Genomic DNA, 19,877 nt, shown 5'->3' with positions numbered 1-19,877 from the left:
GTCTCGTTAGTCATCCTGTGGGTGGAGCGAACCTCGTAAAACTCACGAAGATATGTTCAAGCCTATCTGTCTCCGTTCGTTAACAATGATCTACAGCATCGGCTAATCCTGCACATAGTGTACACCCGCTACTCGTTTAAATTTATTCCAAATTTTTTTTCAAATTCTTTTTTCCTTGAAGAAAAACATCTTAAGCTGTTACATATATATATAAGCCACACAGATCATGATATGTGTATCAAGACTCAATTGATCTGTGTCGGTGATGATGAGAGCTCGATCTGAAGGTTTCTTCTATTACATGCAGGGTGCACCTTTGAACGCACTTAAAAACTCAGTAATGAATTCAGTTTTTCTTTCAACTCTGTGTATCTAATCATTTAGTAGCAAAACGTGTTACAGTTATGACTGCGGTTAAAGAGACGACGCATCTGACGTTGTAATAAGGAGCAACATTATTGTCCAGTCTACTGCATACACGAACCATTCCTGCAGGTAACGTACATTGATTGATGTCGCTTAAACTACTCCAATTATTACGTGAACTCCACCAAAAAACACGTCAATTATACTTTAAGCACCAGCAATATTTATGGAGCTTTGAGTTTGATTTTATCAAGTCTCCCTGATTTTTTATCACATTTTATAGATTTTCGAATTAGAATTTAAAAAAATCCCATCTGTTGTACACATGTTATTTGAACCGTATATATTACAATGGGGTTATCTAATTGTTTTCAAAGCGTAGTTTACGCGATGAAAACTCCCGATGGAAAATTCACATTCGATCTGCAGACGCAACTCATATGTGCAGGACCCCGAACTTGAGAGCATGATAAGTTTGCCAGTAATGGTGTGAACACCGGCTTAAACTTCTCGAACCAGATAGGCATGCTGAAAGAGTACAATTGGCTGTAAATTGTAAGTTGACCGCTTTGTAAGAGCGAGTTGCAACTCAACTTGTTGTTTCCTGCATTTTATGATGCACCTGCATATAAAAACTGAATAGAAAGACGAGATGTTTCACCCCTTTTAACACTTTTACAGCCATCACAGGTCAATTATAATGCACATTACATGTATTATATAGCGCCACAAACTCATAGAAGTTGAATTAAAAAATTCCTAAACATAAAAAAAAGTTTTTTTGTGGCGTCAAATCTCACAATATTCGACCTAGACAAACCAATTTTGAAGTCAACCCATTCAAAATCATATCAAATATACTTCTGCTTGCAACAAATATTATGATGCAAAGAGTTTGATTTTATCGGTTTCTCCTGATTTTATATTCAACTTTCTAGTTTTTCACCAAAATTTTAAGAAAATTCCATTTGCTGTTTGAAACACTATTTTCATCGTGTATACAACGGTGACGGTATCCAATCCTTTGTAGAGTTTAATTTACGCCATCAAATGTGTTGCTTGAATGTATGCATGTTGCATGCAGTGTTAAATCTTATGTGCAGGCCTTGATATTTGCAAGCGCGATATCTAAGTTAATAATGTTAGCTTAAAGCGAACTTCTTGAACGAAATAAGCACGCTTTGAGATTATAATGGTGTCGATAGAGTGCGTTAGATACTCTTAGAGCGATTCTCTCAATGTACTGTTTCACTTAGCCGAAGTGTCTCACCTTAATTATAATTCTTACAAGCATCGCAGGTTTTCAATGCCCAACAAACGTGATAAGCTACGAGGAGCTTTCAGAGAATTGTCGCAAAAGATGACCCCAACTTCATGTTTTTCCTCTAGACCTAGAGTGTGCACACTTTTGAGCATGCGTAGTACTCGTTCATTGTCGATTGTGACATTTTTGACGATGATGATTATAGTGTTTGAAATCTTCGTTCATGTTGCTTCCTTTGTTCGCAACGTTGGTTGAGAACAACGCCTTCAAATTTCGATACAGGTCATTGGGGGTGTGCACTGCTGTTCAGCTTTTATAACACCAACGTTATCAATTGACGCTGTATCTTGCTTGAATTTAGCACAGTTACAACGTTGAAGATTTAGACTTATCTCATTATGTATTCGATCCGAATCACAGCTAAAAATGACACGACCTCACACTAAACATTCAACCTCCACCTTAACTATGTAATTGCTCACCGCCGCCTAATCCTCTCAGAGACTTCGTAAAGGATCCATTTATTCGTTGGAAAAATCTATGGGGTCTATTTTAGCATTAAATAATCGTGGTTCACGTGACAATTTTGCGGCTTCAACGGCGTTTAACGAATTGCCCATCGATGATGATGTCTCGATGTTTGTAAGAAATCTGGCCAAATGATCAAAGAGATTCACTTTGTTCAATGATGCCGGGATTCGAGGGTTTGTGAGGCAATCGTTTCTAGCTGTGCATCGACACCACCGTGGGGTCTACGTACACCGTCTTCCCGAGGAAGTAGTCCCAGTAGGTCAGCAAGTAAAGCCAGGCCGTGTTCCACACCAAGCGGGGGAAGTTGAGATAGCTGCGCAATACGAAATGGGCCGCGAGCTTGAACTCATCCATCGCCGCCGCCCATTCCCCTTGAAACTTCTCCCACGCCAGGAGAGGGGTGTCGGGGTTTTTGTCAGGTACCGACGACGTTTGCGGAGCTGACTTAGTCTCATCTTTACCGGTGGCACCGCTATCAAGAGTGAACGGACTCCGAGCGCCATTCATAGGGAACGCAAACGAGCGCGACTCGTAATCGCCCCGCTTAGCCTTGCCCGCGCGCACGTCGTCGAGGTGCTGCAAGTACATTTGCTTGAAGTTGGCAATCGCCTCCAACAGCTTCAGCAACCGGTCGAAGGTGTTGAGCAACGCCACGATCTCGATACGGCGGAAGTGTAAGTTGTCAACGTCGTCCTCAAACAAGATCTTGAGAGCGGTGCCGTAACCGATCGTCTGCACCTTGCCCCACATGCGGCAGCGGTCGCAGCCAACACAGTCCATGATCGCCAGGATGTTCTTGAACCGCAGCCGGAACTCGTTCTTCAAGTTTGGCGGAGTGGTGGCGGGATTGAAGAGGGTCAGGGTGTCAAAGAGCGTCTCCTGGCCGAGCACGGGGACGATCTCGTCGACGAGGCTGGCGGCGACGGAGTCGGTGTCGCTGTCAAAGGGGTAGACAGCGTCGCTGACATTGCAGTGGCGCATCGTCAGCACCACCAACGTGTTCTCGTTGGAGGTGATAAACTGGGAAAGCGGCACCAACTGGTTCACTTTGACCAATGCCTGCGACACAAGGGCGTAATTGAAATAGATGTTGGATAACCGGTCGTTGAACTGGCCCACCCGCTCCATAAACACCGCCAAATTGGGGTAGAACTCGCCCGTCGTGGGGTTCAAGTACTCATTGGATAAGTGGACGGCAATCAGCGCATGCATCCCCAGCACTAAGCGGTAGAATAAGTTTTTCTCCACACACTTTTCGGGGGTCGCCAGCGTCATCAGCATCGGGTTAGTATTGGGGAAGCAGTTCTCGGAATAAATCGCTTTCCACACCGCAAACAGCTGGGCACCACCATAACCAGTAAACCGTTCCGGGTTTTCCACCAAATCGACGTAGACACACAGGTGGCCGTCATCGATGTGGCAGTAGTCCAAATCCTCACAGGTGTTGGCACCGTGCTTAGGACCGCCAGGAGTATCGGTGGGCTGGTAAATTTTGCCCAACCGCAGGGGCTTTAAGTCGTCGTCGGCAACGTCGGTCCAGTTATACTGGTCATCGGCCAACACCTCCACGGCACAGTTTTCCGTGGCGCAGAAGTGCTGGGCGTTCCAGAATTTGCACTGCTTGTCCAAATCAAGCTTGAAGTAGCGCACGTAGTCGGTAGTGGCGAGCTGGCTCACTTTGGTCCGGAGGGCGGCATTGATGTTGTCGATGTAGTGGAAGGTGGTGTTGCACGTCAGGGTGATATTTTGCAGACAGAACTCGGGGGAGTCAAACGGCAGGAAGCCAAGGGCAACCGCAAACCACGCCCATAGTAGCAACAGCCAGCGGAATATCAGCAGCATGGAGCTAATCAGTCGATGGGAGGTAGTGTGAGGGAAAGGTGGTGTGAGTGCGAAATCGGGCGGGGACGCGCGCGCTTATAACCGGGTGGCAATGACACGGGTTACGTGTACTCTGCGCGCCGATTCTTCTGGAAACAAAAGAAATGGGGTGAGGTTGAGGGTGTGGGGTGGCTTGATGACCTGGCGGGAGTGTATGGTGTAGAAAAGTGGCAAACGAGGCTATGGACACCGTGGCATCAAGATGTACGAGGATCTCATCTCATGACGTTATCGCTAGCTAAGCGATGAATACGAGAAATTGCTTTTTCTTGAAACCGTTAATTTTCAAGCGCACAAAGCCCCGAGGGGAGATTGGGGAAGGCATGGCAAGAATTACTGCCAAAGAATTGTCGAGTATTTCGTTGGTGAGACATTTGTAGACTCAAACAGACAAACAGTCATCAGCATCATAATCAAAACAGTATTCATTCCGATGAGGGATAGTAGCAAAAATATGGTTTTCTGTTCGTTAATCGGTTGGCAGGTGAAGGCAAATGGGTCAGCCCTCAAAATAAACTTATTTCGGTAGCTTAGCTATTGATAGCAAACAGGTGTCCAAATCGATCTTATACTATTGTACTGAGTGTGATATCGTTGGTCTGATGTAGTTGTTTGAGGCCTATTTTGTTTCAAGTCTGTTGTTGTATCAGGTCTCTTGTTGTTTCAAGTCTGCGGTTGTATCAGGTGTGTTGTTGTGTCAGGTTTATTATTGTTTTGATCAATCCTATTGTCATGCTTAGTCTATCATTGAGTCTTGTTGTTGATTAAGCCTATCAGCGGGTCTATCATTCTATCTTTTGAAAATTGCGTTTGTCATATGCTAGAAGGGTTGGTATCATGAAAAAGAGGTGATTAAAGCCAGTGACCGCCTCAATAGTCTTGTTCAGAGTCAGCGGGAGTTACCGGGGGGTGTTCGCCCACCCAGTGCCAGATCTCAAACCGCCAGTTCAAACCAGGGCGATCGCCTAGCTGGTAGTTCAGCGCCAACCCTCCCAGCGGCGTCGGCTCGATGAACGTCACCCGCCCCACCCGCAGGTGGACAAGCGCCATCAGACACATCACACACGGCTCGTGTGTGGTGTACACGATCAAGTTGTGGCAAAGGTACCCGAGTCCCTCGCGCGCCGGCGCTGCCTCACTGGCTCCTTCTTGACCGCCCTGACACAGTTGTTGTTGCCGCCGCGCAAGCTCCCCGTCAGCTACAGCGGCGATTGCCCGCATCACCAGGTGGCCGGTAGGACCTTTGGTTTCATCCGTGACCGCCAGCGCCACTTCGGCCCCCATTTTGGGGTCCACCATTATCGTGGCAGCAACACCGCCGGCACCAGAGCTGAGGGCACATACCGCGTCGAGGCGCCGGCGCTCCTCATCAATATCCCTCACCACCAGGTTGAGGAACTGGTGGTTAGGGTTCCCTTTCCACAGCATCGGCCAATACTTTGCCAGCCACTCAAGGGCAATCTCCTTGGTGTAAGGAGCCACACGGGGCACGTCGACACTGTATACTTCCGCCACCGTCAACAGTGGCGCCTGCGCCTGGATAAATGCGAGAGCCTCACTTGCACTCGGCCACACCAGGTGCGACCCCACCACCGCCCGGAGCTTGCCGTCGTCGCCCTTGCTGAACCGCTTCAAATGGCCTAGCTCCTCTGGCTCCTCCACCAATTTCACCATCAGCGTCACCACGCCGCTCATGCGGGGGTCAATGGCGATGTACCACACCCCGACCATCGGCGGCGCCCGCGTGGCGCCGGTAGCCTCGGCCCACCGGATCTGCTGGAGAACGCCATACACCACCCCGCGCTCGACGTCAATCTCGGGGCGCACCTTGAGCTTGCCCATAGTGGATAGTCTCTTAACTCAGCGGTGGCTGGAGCGCGATGAGCGCTGCGCACCGAACGCCGCACCAACATCACCAACCCCCACGCGTAATCCCAAGGCGCGTACGCCATGAGAGTATCCCTAGTTGCCTATCTCCACCAGCGGCTTCCCGAAGTTGCGGGTGACGCTTATTCGGTTCAATTTTCTCAGTTTCTAAGGGATGTGTACCTTGAAATTAATCCTGATGCCAAAGAACGGCGCCTTGCTTATAATCCAATTACCCCGATTGACGACTACCACGACGCCCTTCGCCAACTACCCCCGCTTCTTAAAGACGATGGTAACGTGGGAGAATTGAAAAACGAATTGGCCCAGGCCGCTGCTGGCAGAGACCTGCGCCCCCAATTCAATCGCGCCCTTACCCATCTCGCTAATTCTCACTGGCGCCACTTATACCAGATAATGGGACGCGACCATTTTATTACCATGATTATCAACCATAAAGGGTTTGTTCCTTTGGCTAACGGCACCGTGCTCCAAGTATTTGGCCCGACGTTGTATACCCCTAAGCAAAAACGGCTTCCGGCAAAACGCACACGCGATAAACATCGCAGTGCCCGTATCCCACAGCTTACGCCCTCAGAAAGGGATAATGTCATCATCAGATTATGCCACCGTCGATTGGAGAAGAAACTTACTGGAAAATGCTTAAATGCCGTCTTTCGACGTTTCATTCCAAGAAAACCGCTTCCCCCTATTCAAACTTGTGACGTCATTGCCTCTGCTCAATTAGGCAGTCTAGACGACGATGACAGTTTCTCGGTGTCGCAACTGACCACCACCAACGCCAATAAAGCCAGCAGTGCACTCGACTACCAGTTGCTGCCTAAAAAGGTTATTGGATTTGTCCTTGAAGCCCTCCGCTTAGTGGTTCCGCCGCTAGCGTGGGGGTCCCTGCCCCGTCATCGTCGCAAAATCTGCAATTTGATCCATAGATTCCTCACCACCCCCACTATGACAATCGCCGAGGAAGATGTCACCCAGTGCTTTCTTCCTGTCTTCAAAAAACCTGAAAAGGATTATGGCATTGCTGAATTCTGGCTTTGGGTATTCCGCGATGTTCTCGCCTATATCCTTCGAAGCCTGGTACGAGCAGCGGAGCTGAAGTCCACCATTATTTTCGTCGAGCACGCGGCGTGGAACCGGCTTCTGGACGGGTTCATCGACACCTACGCCCGCGAATTTTTGATACCATACAATCCAGATAAAAACGACTTCAAAACGTCAGCACAAAAGTACAATTTTGGCAGAATGAGGCTCCAACCGAAAACGCTGGACTTTCGGCTTATCTGCATTCCTCTGCACCATCCATGGACCAATCTTCGCGAGGCTGAGTCGTCGTACTTCATGTTTAGGTCGACGTGGATCACTCCAATTTCTAAACTTCTCCAACAGAGGATTGCCCAGCGTTACCATCCGGTGGTGGCTCCATGTAAAGGCACCAGCGACTTGGCGAGTTTGCTTGCCCAGTGGAAACTGAATGTGACCATTCCTCGTGACGGTATTTGTTTCCTTAAGGTGGATTTCGCCAAATGCTACGACCGTTTGGACCATGACGTCATCATCGATACCCTCGCCAAATTGTTTGACGACGTCGACGATAACCACGTTTTTTATTGTGACACTGAACGACAAGTCAAGCCAGCCCCCGTGACAAAGAAACGGTTACGCGGTGACGCTAAGATGGCAGCGTCCCAGCTTTTAGAGGCAGACAACACCCCGCTCTATCAAGTAGAACCGGATCCGCTTGACCTCGACATAATTCTAACGCAACGCAAAAATATTGCCCTCACCAAAGGCAAAGTGCTCCAGTTCTGCGAACTGACGGTGCGCGACGGGTTCATGTACGATGGCGTTCTTCCAAGAGGCGATAACAACGAGGTCAACTATCGCGCGTGGAAACGGAAAAAGGGGGTGTTCCAAGGGTTCCCCTTACTGGCAACTTTCTGCGAGTTGGTCCTCAGCGATATGGTAGTCACCGAGTTCGAGTCGTGGCTTCATCGACCCGAGCTCCTCGTTCTTCGCGTCGTTGACGACTTGTTGTTTGTGTCAACCGACAAAATGATGATTCAGCTGATCTACCAACACTTGACGTCCGACCGATTAGCACACTATGGCATCAAGATCAACCGCGAAAAGACTCAGCTCCACACGACGCTGAGCTTCTCCGTAACCCATATAGACTACTTGGGGGCAGAGATCAATCCATACGACCTTTCGGTGAACGTCAAAACTCGGCCCAAACTTGATGTCCGCAGCTTCACCAAGTTCTACAAGCAATTGCTTTTCCACTATACCACGACAGCTCGAGTGTTTGACCAGAAGCTTAAATTTGTCCTTGACGCGATCAAACGAAATTTCAGTGCTCTCCAGGACCACGATGAATTCCAAATAGAGCCATTCATCCGGTTCATTCGCAAGCTTATCAATTCCACGAAGGAGCTAGACGGAGTGCTGATGGCTACGTTGATCGAGCAGTGGCTTGGCGCTGAAGAATTGCGGGGCGCGTCTTTCGCTGTGACCATCGGTAAGGCATTGGCCAAGCGCCAGGAGACATTAACTGAAGCATTTAAGTAAACAATCCTTAAAAATAACTTAACGAAAATCCATGTAGCAAAAAGTTTGCGCAAACCCGGAATCGAACCGGGGGCCCAACGATGGCAACGTTGGATTTTACCACTAAACCATTTGCGCGCTTGTGAAATGAAAAGCATAAGCTTGTACACGTCATGGTAGAAGTACTTGTGAAAATCCATTTCTGGCACTCGAGAATTCTTGCCAGATGATCGGTCAGGTTGATGATCAACCATTTAAAATTAGCGTTGGACCACAAAGTCGGCCCTGAGATAGCGGAGAGACATTGGAATGGATGGTAGTGCTACGATCCGGGAGAGCTATCTGACCCCGTTAACTTCCGCGAGTCGCGGGTATCAAATTCTTGATGTGTTTTTCTTAGTCGACCTTAGGTGAAGGTTATAAGTTATTTTTACAGACGATAGATAGATACTAATGCAAGTTTATGGAAAAAAAAAAAAGATACTAATGCAAGTTTATGGGAAAAAAAAATTACCCACCACCACGTATAGAACGTGAGTATGACTTCATTTTCGGTTACTTATGAATTCATAATATTGCAATACTATTTGTCTGAAGATAGATAGATACTAATGCAAGTTTATTGAAAAAATGAAGCTGTTTATCACTTGATGTATAATCCAACCATGGCGTATACACCAAGTGACAAAGAGCCTACATGACGATTGTCAAAATCCAAAGAGTTTTCCAAACTAATATACTGGTGCCCCGGACCAGCGTCCCACCCACCTCCACTCACAAACACTACATTTGCAAGTGGAAGCCGGCACCACCCTCTCCAGCAACGTCCTGGCTACTACTAGATCCCCAGGGTGGCCAACCCTGATAGTGGGGGAAATAGCCTCACCAAAGAGCATTTGCTCGCAACTATCTTAGCGCTCGGCGTTCACGTATTGACCACTGAACTACAATAGAACAAGTGACAACACAATCATAGCATCTAAATTTATACCAACAAACGAGGATAATGACGGGAACCTCGTGAGCGTCGTCCCAGGATATCACGCTTATAGATGAAGGTGTTATATCAGCCACTGATTCCTGTGAGAGTATCTCGTCACCAAACCACAGCCACAATACTCGGGAGCCGTCACCCCCAAAGCGAAGCAGAACCACAGCGTAGCGACGCGGAAACCCATAACCCGTCACGGGCTCAAGCGGGTCATCTCATACCCCTGAGACCGACGAAATAGCCGGTTCATCAGGCAGTAATCCTCGATTACCCTCATTACCAGTTAAGGCGTTGTCACACCAAAACCAGGGAGTCAATGGCGGCTCTGGGATTGGAAAAAGAACCATCATTTTGTAGCGTCAGTAAACAAATAAGTAATAGGAATCGCCCAGCAGGTGTCTTTGACCCTCGGTAGTCCATGTCCCTGCTTATAGCGTGAGCTGACGTAGCAGACCACCTCCACTTCGCCTGAGTGTGTCCGTCGTTGGCCAGAACCACATGGCAATAACCGGTCCAAGGGTGGCCTCAGGAGACTGCGGGATGACGAGAAGCACCGCGCCTCAAGCTCTGCTTTGTGAATCTCCCTACCGCTCGTGGGGGATCTTTTGTCTCGGGAAAGACATACAGCTGACTGGGGCTACCAACAGAGCCATCCGGGGGAGTGCTGCGTCCAGTACCCCCCTTCAAACAATGCTGGTAGAAAGCCAAGTGGTGGAAAAGAATAAAGAGTAGAGAGCGACAATGGCAGTTTTTATAGTCGTCGACGGCTATACGACGGTGGTCACCGTTTTTTGCAATACGCTCCAGAGCTATACGAAATTTCCATAAATACGTGACCATGTGACAGGAGGGTCAACGGAACTTTGAGTTATTATGGGTATCAAAATAATCAGCGGACCTGGTTTAACGACACATCTTTTCCCCAGAGTTTTTTATCGTTGTTGTATCGTATTCTGGATCGACCACAATGCGAGCCTTGATCGATGCTCACTGCGAGGAGTACGGAAGATGGCTGGCTGTAGCCTATTTGGGGAAGTGCGGCTCACGTAATTTTCGTATAGTGGGGAGGCGGCGTCGTCAATGCGACGAGGACGGAGGCTGTGATCAATTAATTGGTCCAAATAACCAGGGATTTGTGCTCAGTAGCGACCTGGGACTGAAGGTGTGACGTTAAGGCGTGCTCGCATTGCTGTTGGTGCCCAGAGCTCCCCTGATGTACTGATGTGTCAAAGTGTGGGGGGCTTGCATAAGATTAAGCGTAGACAGTCTAGAGCGATCAATGACGTCATCGCATCATCTACAACCACTGACGAAGCTTCCACAAGACCCAAAATTGTACTCCTTTATATTGGTGAAGAATAAGTTATGTTTGCGCTTTCGTAGCTGTCCCGCTGCTGTCTTAACACGAACACTTCAGTGTCTAAATTATATCGACGGCTAAATTATTGTCGCACCCATAAAGTCTCTTTCAGTAAGTGCACTATATGTCGGATGCGTATTTACACAAACGCGTGTGGACCCAGACGCGTCTACGTCGCGAGCCAACGTCAACTACCACTTCGAGCATGGCACCACCAATGAGTACCTTACGGTATCCAGACTGAGTTTTCCGCCATTATCATAACCACAGCGAAATTTCGCCTCCATTGATATGCAATTCCACGATTTACCAGCGCTTAGGAATGCGGAACCAAAGTTGACACTAGCACTTCATGAGGCGGCTTTGTTGGGCTGGTACTGATTGTCATTCATATGAAACATCCTGTGAACCATATGGTGGATCTGTTGGAAACAAACTAGTCCATCGTTTGCGCTATAATGAAGCGAAAGTCAAGTCATATAGGTTGATGCAAAGACCATGATACTGACAATTACTCCTTGGATCACAAAAGGTTCATTAAATATCACGTACCCCGCAGATTTGGCAATAGTCTTGAGATACTCCCGCAATTGGACCTCGCTCTGTGTGACATGATGGATGGATCAGATACCCTTGATCTATAAGGTATGGAGCAGAGTAAATGCTTTTTGAACGAAGTTGGCTTTGAAATTGATTCTGTTATAGAAATGTCTCGACTCAAATACCTAAAAATGGCTTATATCCGCCTACCTGCCAGATTTTGCTCCCTTCATAGCAAATCAGTTAATGACAATCGACTAAGTTGAACGCTAAGAGAAGGAAATGTTGGTGGGGCAGTACTGGTTTGTCGTAACTGGTGACGTGACAAGTACGATGGGATACGAGCGAAATCATCATGTTTATCAGTAACTGCCAATAATAAAGCTAATGGATGAGTCCTTACGACGAAAACCCATAACAATTTCCAAAAAAGTGTCTAATATATGTATTATAGTTCTAATTGTAGTGATTGGTTTCATACGAGAATCCAGTCCTGTGTAATAGCGACAGTGTTCGGAGTTGCCCATTCTTGGTCGCCTTATCCCTATTTTTTCCCCGCGCACTCGATCCTCACTCACTAACACCCCCAGGCATGGCTGATCCCCTTGACACGGTGGTCGACACCGTCGTCACCGTGGGAGCCATTCCACCTCGGTACCCACCCTTATGCAAGTTCCTTAACTTTGAACCAGATGTGCTTGTGTACAATTGGTTCGAGCTCACCATTGATGGCGTTCTCCATACCATCTACTACGCCGCCCGCGACGATGCCAGCTACTTTGGCACCCCTGCGGCCACGCAACGGGAAGATGTCTCCAGCGATATTGCTCGGCGGGTCGGCGTCGTCGCCCCGGTGGACACTAACACCTTGCGGGCAGTGGCGGTGGTGGCAAACGTCGCCACTCGCTTCCAGGCGTCATTGACCAACGAGGCGCGGCGGTTGATCGATCTTTTGACCGGGGCCATTCAGTCCAATGCTGAAATTGAGGTGCTGGACACCGGCATTGACCGGATAATCCGCAACCGGGTTGTTCGTCGCAATACGAGAGAGGTGGCGCATATGGTCGCTGACATCATGGATTACTTGGAAGCAGCGTATCTTATCGAGACATTGGCTGATTTCTGCGATATTATTGAATTTCCCATGGAGCTAGCGCAGGGTGCTAATGGCGTTATCCCCACCATCACGGTGAGGGAGCTTACCCCGCCGCAGGTCCTGCTTTTGCTCGGCGGAATACAAAGTTTTATTCGAGGCCAGGGTACTCGATATAGCCCAAGACTTCTTGAGTTGTTTCAGCATTATAGCTCTATTGTCTACGACCCTGATAGCCTGGAAGAAGTTTGTGCCGATGACTTCGATTTGATCTCACGGGCCTACGAGGTGTTTGACCAAAACGGTGATAAGGAAAGAATCGTCGACGACCTTGTGGTAGCCTTTTACCTTGAACAGCCGACGTTACTTATTAGACTCGCTTTTTTCGAATTCGAACGCGGCTTGACTCAAAAATGTAAAGGCGTTTTGTGTTGGAAGCACCGGCGTGACGCTACGATGGCTGCTTTCAACGAACACCAGGCCAACAAGAACCGTTCTCTTGCCACCAAGTTTATCAAAACTATGGGTCAGGAGTACGATCTCATTCAGCTGATGGAGCAAATGGCCTTGAATAACTCCAACAAACTTGCGCTAAAATTAGTGCGTCCGCCTTGGAAGCGTCGGCAGCAAACGACTGCTATGGCTGATGGTCAATTCCTCAAGAAGTTCTTCCATAGCTGGCGCTATCAACACTATCTCCTTGGACTTCTGAATGCGGTTGCTGATCAACAATTTGAGGGGAAGTTCTTCGAAAAGTGGGGTGACCATTACGACCACCATCAGGAGCAGAAGGTTATCGCAGATGCATTGTACTTGAAACCCAAACTCACTATATGGCGTCTCTCTGCTCGATTGCACTCGGCACGGGACCCAGTGAGTCGTCGTCGATTCTCCAATCAAATCGAATTTACCAAAACGGGTAAATTAGATCCTGAACACTCCTCGGTGTCGATGGTGGTGAAAAGGGGCGTGTTTAAAAATTGGCGGCTAGGCGCCCGCGAGCGGCGGTTCATTGCGAATCAAGGTGATGCCAGACAAATTGTCACCCTGCTCCGCGAGCGCACCCTGAGATTGGCTGCCGCTGAGCACGAACTCCAAGGGCGGCATAATTTCCGGCTCATTATGCGTGCTTTGTCAAGCTGGCACAAGGAAGACTACAAGGTGCGTGCCATGACCAGTCAAGCTGATTTAACGGAGATTTCACATGCCTGGTTTCGTTTTGTATTAAGCTACAAACATCGGGTTGAGTTGCGACGAGCAGCTGATGCCTTTCGTCAACAGAATGTGGACCCACTTTTGATGACACACATGTTCAACAGGTGGCGTAACGCCCATGAAAGTCGACGCCAAGAGCGCCTCGACCACCTCGCTAACCAGATGATCGCTAAAAGATGCGTGGGGAAATTGAAGCGAGCCGCGGCAGATTTGTCTTCGCGGGAAACTCAAGTCCGCCAGTTGTGTGACAAAACCATCGCTCGAGGGTTCTTGAAGTATTGGAAGGCATACCTTTCACGCACGCGTAAACTTCAACATTGGGCGGAGCAATTTGATGCTAAGCGATACTTGATAACATGGTACGATGAATACGCCGACGTCAGCCAAAATTTGGTGGCAATGGCCGACCAGTTCCATAATGCTCGTCAATTTCAAAAGGTCGTTCGGCAATTTAAGCTAAAGTCCCGCCAATTGAAAGAGAGCGAAGCTAAAGCTCGGGTGGTACTTCCTCAAATCCGAGGCCGGGCCGTTCTCCAAAAATGGAAGGGACTCACTGATGAGGTCAAACAGGTACGCTTGGAAGCTCAACGGCGCGATCAAGCTCGCGTCCAAGAAGACTTACAACGTTCGGAACCTGATAGTCGCCGCATCCTTCCAGCCTCGCGCAACGTTCGTACCCAACTTCCTCCTCCGCAAATCCTGCCATTATCGGGTCGACCCCTTTCAAGAAATCGCTCTTCTGTGATTGATATTGATGTGTCCCATTCATCGTTTCTTTCTACGCCTATCAAGTCTCAGCCCAGAAGATCCAGACGCAGTCCTGAGAAGTTATCACAGCTCAGACAGACGTATTCGGCGGTCCCCACTGGCTTGGGGACCCCGCCACCCAGACCATTATTCACCTCAGGAGGTACCGACATTGATCAAGCTAAGCGACGTGGCCAAATCCGGCCCATCGATTTTTCCGTTGAGCCAACGTTTGACCTGACCCGGATTAACCGAGATGGATCTTCGTCGCGACCTAATCTGTTCCCCGGATCAGCGCGCCTCCATAGCTAGCTTTCAATATTGCGATGAAGTCGCAAACTGGTCATTGTCTAGTGGTCATTAACGAGTTAATTTACGAGAAGATTTCAAATACGACGAGTTTGTACTAACTCGCCCCATAGTAGAACGCACAACCCACGTTAATTGGATTTAGCATACCCTCATGAAGTATGCTGATATTGAACATTTATTTGCGGAGGTTGTTAACACGAATGATCGTCGTAATTTCGTTCAAAAACTGTCTGGATCTACCAAGCGTGAACCTTTCTATTTCCAAAATATACTCTATTTTCTTTTCTATTCTACCTTTCTTTTACATATCATTTCTACCCATCGTGCTCCTTGACCATCGAGTAGAACACCGACTGGTCGTTAGCCAACAACTCCTTGGGCAGGGCAAACTCAACCAACTCACCTTTGCTTAATACCATAATGTAGTCGCAGTCCATCACCGTGTCCAACCGGTGGGCAATCGTCAAGATGGTGCGGTCCTTGAACTGTTCTCTGATCGTCTGCTGGATGATCTTATCGGTGGCCATGTCCACAGCCGCCGTCGCCTCATCCAACACGAGAACCTTCAGCTTGTTCAAAAGAGCGCGGGCCAACGACATGAGCTGTCTCTGACCGCCGGATAAGTTAGACCCACCTTCAAAGATCTGAGCATCCAACCCGTAGTTCCATTCGGTGGTAGGCGCATCGTCATCGCTGCTATTCTCAGAGTCAGTGCCGGGGGTATCTTTAGATTCTTCGGTTTGACCCGTTTTCGTCTTCATTTGTTCCACGTGGTCTTTCAAATGGGCCATAGCAAGCACCGCCCACAACTCTTCGTCATCATGGATACCCAATGGGTCCAAATTCTCGCGAACGGTCCCTTCCACAGTGTTGGCATCCTGGGGGATGATGTTCAAATGGTGGCGTAATTCGTATAACGACAAGTCACTAGTGTTGATGCCGTCAATGGTGATGTGCCCCGTAGCGGGTTCAATCATGCGGAAAAGTGCCATGGTAAGCGTCAGTTTCCCGGCACCAGTACGACCAACAATCCCCACTTTAGCCTCAGCCGGAATCTTAACATTGATATCCTTGAGTACCGGGTCCAAATTGTCGCGGTATTTACACGAATAGTCCACAAATTCGATGGCACCTCCTGCGGGCCAAGAGGCGGGAGGAGTAGCCACCACAATGTCGTCAGGGTTTTGTCCTTCGGTAGGTAAGTTGCAATATTCCACTACTCTTTCTACCGCCACAGCCTGGTTCTCCAAATTAGCCCAGAATCTGATGATACTGTTTAAAGTCCAGGTGACGCCCATGGCATTAAGCATGACAAACCCAACGAGACCGGGAGAAAACTCGTGCGCAGTGCCCAAAGACAACCAAATAAATACTGTGGTGCAATAAATAATCACCGCCGAGATCATCTGGAGTCGCATCAGCAACCACCGGTTGCAGTAGGCATTGGAGAATTGCACTTTAACCAATGTATCCAAATTCTCACGGTTCTTGTACAAGAACCGGTTGATTTGCGAGTATGCAGTAATGGTATCAATGCCGTTAAGCAGTTCCTGAAGCTGGGCGTAAATAGGCGATTTACGAGCCAGCAGAAGCCGCTTGAGCTCTCTCAGCGAGGGAATGTAGTAGCGACGAACCAAGTTGTACACGTAGAAAAGCGCCAAGATAACAATGAGCATGGCGGGCAAGTTATACACCACCACCGCGAGTAAACCCAATGCCTCAAGAGAGAAGTCAACAATACCCATACAAGTCCACATGATTTGGGAGTCGATGACGCCAATATCTTCCGAGAATCTGTTCAAAACGCGACCGATGGGGGTGGTATCGAAGAACGTCATCGGCAGTTTAATCACCGACCACGCCATCTTATCGTGGAAATATCTCAGTCCCTTGACGGTACAGTAGGTCCAAATGATAAATGCCCCTAAAAGCGTACACACCGCGGCAACAATCCCGAAAATGGCATACAACAGCACGTAGAAGACGGCGTTAACGTTGTGGCCCGCGTCCAAGTTGCGTTCCGACCAGTACTTCAAAGTGTACTGCGATAACAAGTTGAGTACCACGTGAGTACCGTACAGTAACACGTAGAAAATGAGGTAGCCAAAGTTGCATGCCTTGAAGTATTCCAAATACACCAGCAACTTCACCAGACCCTTAGCACCGACTTCCTCGTTATTCCCTGTCCGTCTCGCTTCAGCAGACTGAGTATTCGTATCCTCATCGTTTTCGTAGTCGTGCGAGTACAGAACGTACGACGCCCGCGTCAGTTGTCTCCGAAGATCGGGATCGCGCTGGCGGTCGAGATCGTCGCCGACATACAGCACCACCAGTCCGGTTTCAGCGCCATCGTCAGCAGCTCTTTCAAGCTCACGGATGTCTTTCACTTCTTGCACTTTGCTTTGCACCTCAGCCTCTGCTGCTTTTTGTTTTTCCTGTTTACCAAACTCTTTAATCAAATCAGCAAGCTTACCGTTATCCTTCACGTCATCGTAACTACCGCTCTGTTTGATTTCTCCTCCCTCCACCAAATAGATTTGGGCGGCAAGGGGAAGAACAGAAATCGCGTTGGTGGCCATAATCACCGTTTTCGACAGCAAGAGGCCATCTCTCAGCAATACCTGGTCGGAGATAGCTTTGCCGACGTGGACATCCACCGCCAGCAACACATCGTCGAGTAAGATGACGTCAGCTTTCGAGTAGACGGCTCTCGCCAACGAGATACGAGCTTTCTGCCCACCAGAAAGTGAAATACCTTTCTCACCCACGACGGTGGCATCGCCATCAGGTAATACGCCAAAATCAGCTTCCAATTGACAGGCAGAACACACCATATTGTAGTAGTTGCGGTGGAAACGACGGCCGAAGAGGATATTCTCCTTGATGGTGGCATTCATGATCCAGGGGTCCTGAGCGGCGTAGGCGACGGAGCCAGTCACCGACACTTTGCGGGCTTTGGTCACCGGCAATTGACCCAATACCGCTTTGATTAACAGCGATTTACCCGCACCAACCGCACCGACAATACACGTAAGCTGGCCCTTGTTGGCAGAGAACGTGATATCTTTCAACGCTAAGTCGTCAGTGCCATCACCGTAAGCGAAAGTCGCTTGGTCCACCACCACCGCGGCTTCTCCTTCCTTGACGATAGCGGTCGGCCGTTCCACTTGGGTGGTATTGGCTTCTTCCATGGTCAAAAGCTCCCGCAAACGGCCCAACAGGACGTTGTTTTGAATGACACCAGTGAACAAATAAGGGACCATGACGAAGGGGTCACTTAACACCCCAAATAACAGAAGGGCGGGGAAAACCACCGCGGGTGTCAATGGTACTTTGCCAATGTAAGTGAACACAACAAGCGAAAAGCACTGGATGGCAAAGGGCACGCACAGCCAGCAAAACATCAGCACCGCGTTGAGCAAGCCCATCTTGCGGAGTAAAGTGAGCTCCTGGTCGTTTCTGATACCAAAAAGACGTTGCAAAAGCGGTTTCTCCCAAGCGTACAACTTGATCAGTTTGATCGTCAGTAAGATCTCCAGGGTGAGGCGCACTCTCAGATCCTTAACCTTTTGCAGTTGCTTATAGTATTTCTGAATTCTCATCGTCACCATCGAGTTCAACGGGAGCAAGATACACCCGATGACAAGCCCGGCAAACGTCAGCACTCCGAGCACGTGAATGAGAGCAGCAAGCGCTGCGATCAACCGGACGGGGGTAATGATGATATCGATGAGGTTCAGCAGAGAACCGGCGACGCTCTGCACGTCCAGCGAGAGGATATTAACGATGTCCCCGTTAGTCTTCTCCTTACGGGACGCCTTGGAGAGGCGCAACAGTTTGCGGTACACTGTCAGCAGCAACTGCGACTGGATCAGGTACCAGATGTCAAACACCTGGACGAAGAACTGGTTGAACGAAATGAATTTGGCCACCGAACAGGCGAAAATCGCCGTGCAAATGGCAAACCCTTCGATCTTAGGGGACGTCTTGGGGTTGTAAACGGTGAAGAAAAGGATGAGGCGTTGTAAAAGGAACGATTGGGCAATGCCAAGCGCCATATCGGTGAAATCGAAGGTGATGGCGACGAGTCCTCGCCACCAGTAAAGCTGAAAGAGCACCGCGCCCAACTTCCGTTTCGGGGTCCACACCCGGTCGAAGTCGTCCTGAAGCACTTCGTTTTTGTACGAGATCTCCACTGGTTGCACTTGTTTGAGGTCAATCAGGTTGGTGCGGTAGACGTCGGAGATCGTCGGCTGGATGAATTGAAATACCAACCGACTGAATAAGTTGTGGACGGCGTCGATATCCCACCCGTTGACTTCGTAGTAGTCTCTCAATTCGCGTGACGGCAGGTAGACAAACGTTTCGAGCGAAAACACCAACACCGAGTTGATGGCGAGGACAATCTCGGCAGCGAGCACCACCAGCTTCCACTGAGCGTCGGTACCACGGAAATCAATCACCGGGTGTTTGGTCAAGTTATCCTGAAGCACAAGACCAATGGCGTAGGCGGAGTGCCATAACCAGAACACTAATAGCAGGGCACTGGCCACCACCACGCGAGTGGGCTCGATCACGTGTAGCGGCACCACTGCCACCAACTGGACGACAATCACCACCCAGGGAAGGTACCGTTGAGCGCCTTCGCCGTGGGGATTCGCCGCTAGGATCGCCCAGAGGATCACGTTGAGCGCCACACTATTGAGCTTGACCAACTGGCGGAACCCCACCAGACGCTTAGCCAACGGGTGGCCAAAGCCGTACTTGATTTTATAAGGGCCGTAGTGGTTAAACCAGAGCTGGGACACGAGCTGGAGCGCCACCACTAAGCCCAAGGCGGCGGTGACGACGATTCCCCAGGCGGCGATAAAGCAGGGGGAGAGCGTCAGCTGCGGCGGCAGGTAGAGCGGGGCGGTCAACGACCTCCCGATAGCGCAGCCGGTAGTAGCATTCATAATTGGAAAAGTTGTCGACGTGGTCACCAGGGCTTTTTATACAATATCCATCGCAAAACAAAAACGGGAGCGGGGGCGGCGCAGCTGGGAGATTAAGCGCGTGCGTGCTGCTGCTGCGACAGCCACACATTTGTTATGGGAACCCCGAGACATTTTTGACACGCGCAGTGAAAAATTCAGGCTAC

At 49.2% G+C, this 19,877-nt stretch overlaps 5 protein-coding genes across 5 annotated transcripts; 2 read left to right on the top strand and 3 right to left on the bottom strand. All coding sequences in view use genetic code 12, as the record gives it.

The window, feature by feature from the left end:
- Positions 1-2,353: 2,353 nt before the first annotated feature.
- Positions 2,354-4,003, bottom strand: ERO1 (ER oxidoreductin; the record flags this gene model as incomplete). Its single annotated transcript, XM_034156495.1, has 1 exon — positions 2,354-4,003. The coding sequence occupies one exon, from the start codon at positions 4,001-4,003 to the stop codon at positions 2,354-2,356; it is 1,650 nt and encodes a 549-aa protein (XP_034011540.1).
- Positions 4,004-4,912: 909 nt separating this feature from the next.
- On the bottom strand, positions 4,913-5,884 carry DIURU_003702 (uncharacterized protein; the record flags this gene model as incomplete). Its single annotated transcript, XM_034156494.1, has 1 exon — positions 4,913-5,884. The coding sequence occupies one exon, from the start codon at positions 5,882-5,884 to the stop codon at positions 4,913-4,915; it is 972 nt and encodes a 323-aa protein (XP_034011539.1).
- Positions 5,885-5,992: 108 nt separating this feature from the next.
- Positions 5,993-8,500, top strand: TERT (Tertp; the record flags this gene model as incomplete). Its single annotated transcript, XM_034156493.1, has 1 exon — positions 5,993-8,500. The coding sequence occupies one exon, from the start codon at positions 5,993-5,995 to the stop codon at positions 8,498-8,500; it is 2,508 nt and encodes an 835-aa protein (XP_034011538.1).
- A 3,462-nt stretch (positions 8,501-11,962) lies between these two features.
- On the top strand, positions 11,963-14,737 carry SFI1 (Sfi1p; the record flags this gene model as incomplete). The annotated part of the gene is made up of 1 exon (XM_034156492.1): positions 11,963-14,737. The coding sequence occupies one exon, from the start codon at positions 11,963-11,965 to the stop codon at positions 14,735-14,737; it is 2,775 nt and encodes a 924-aa protein (XP_034011537.1).
- A 314-nt stretch (positions 14,738-15,051) lies between these two features.
- On the bottom strand, positions 15,052-19,692 carry MLT1 (Mlt1p; the record flags this gene model as incomplete). Its single annotated transcript, XM_034156489.1, has 1 exon — positions 15,052-19,692. The coding sequence occupies one exon, from the start codon at positions 19,690-19,692 to the stop codon at positions 15,052-15,054; it is 4,641 nt and encodes a 1,546-aa protein (XP_034011536.1).
- Positions 19,693-19,877: the final 185 nt, after the last annotated feature.

Source organism: Diutina rugosa, assembly GCF_008704595.1.
Source record: "Diutina rugosa strain CBS 613 chromosome Unknown scaffold47_size107767, whole genome shotgun sequence".
NCBI lineage: Eukaryota > Fungi > Ascomycota > Pichiomycetes > Serinales > Debaryomycetaceae > Diutina > Diutina rugosa.
The sequence above is the reverse complement of the archived record's forward strand: the minus strand, read 5'-3'. Positions and strand labels throughout refer to the sequence as shown.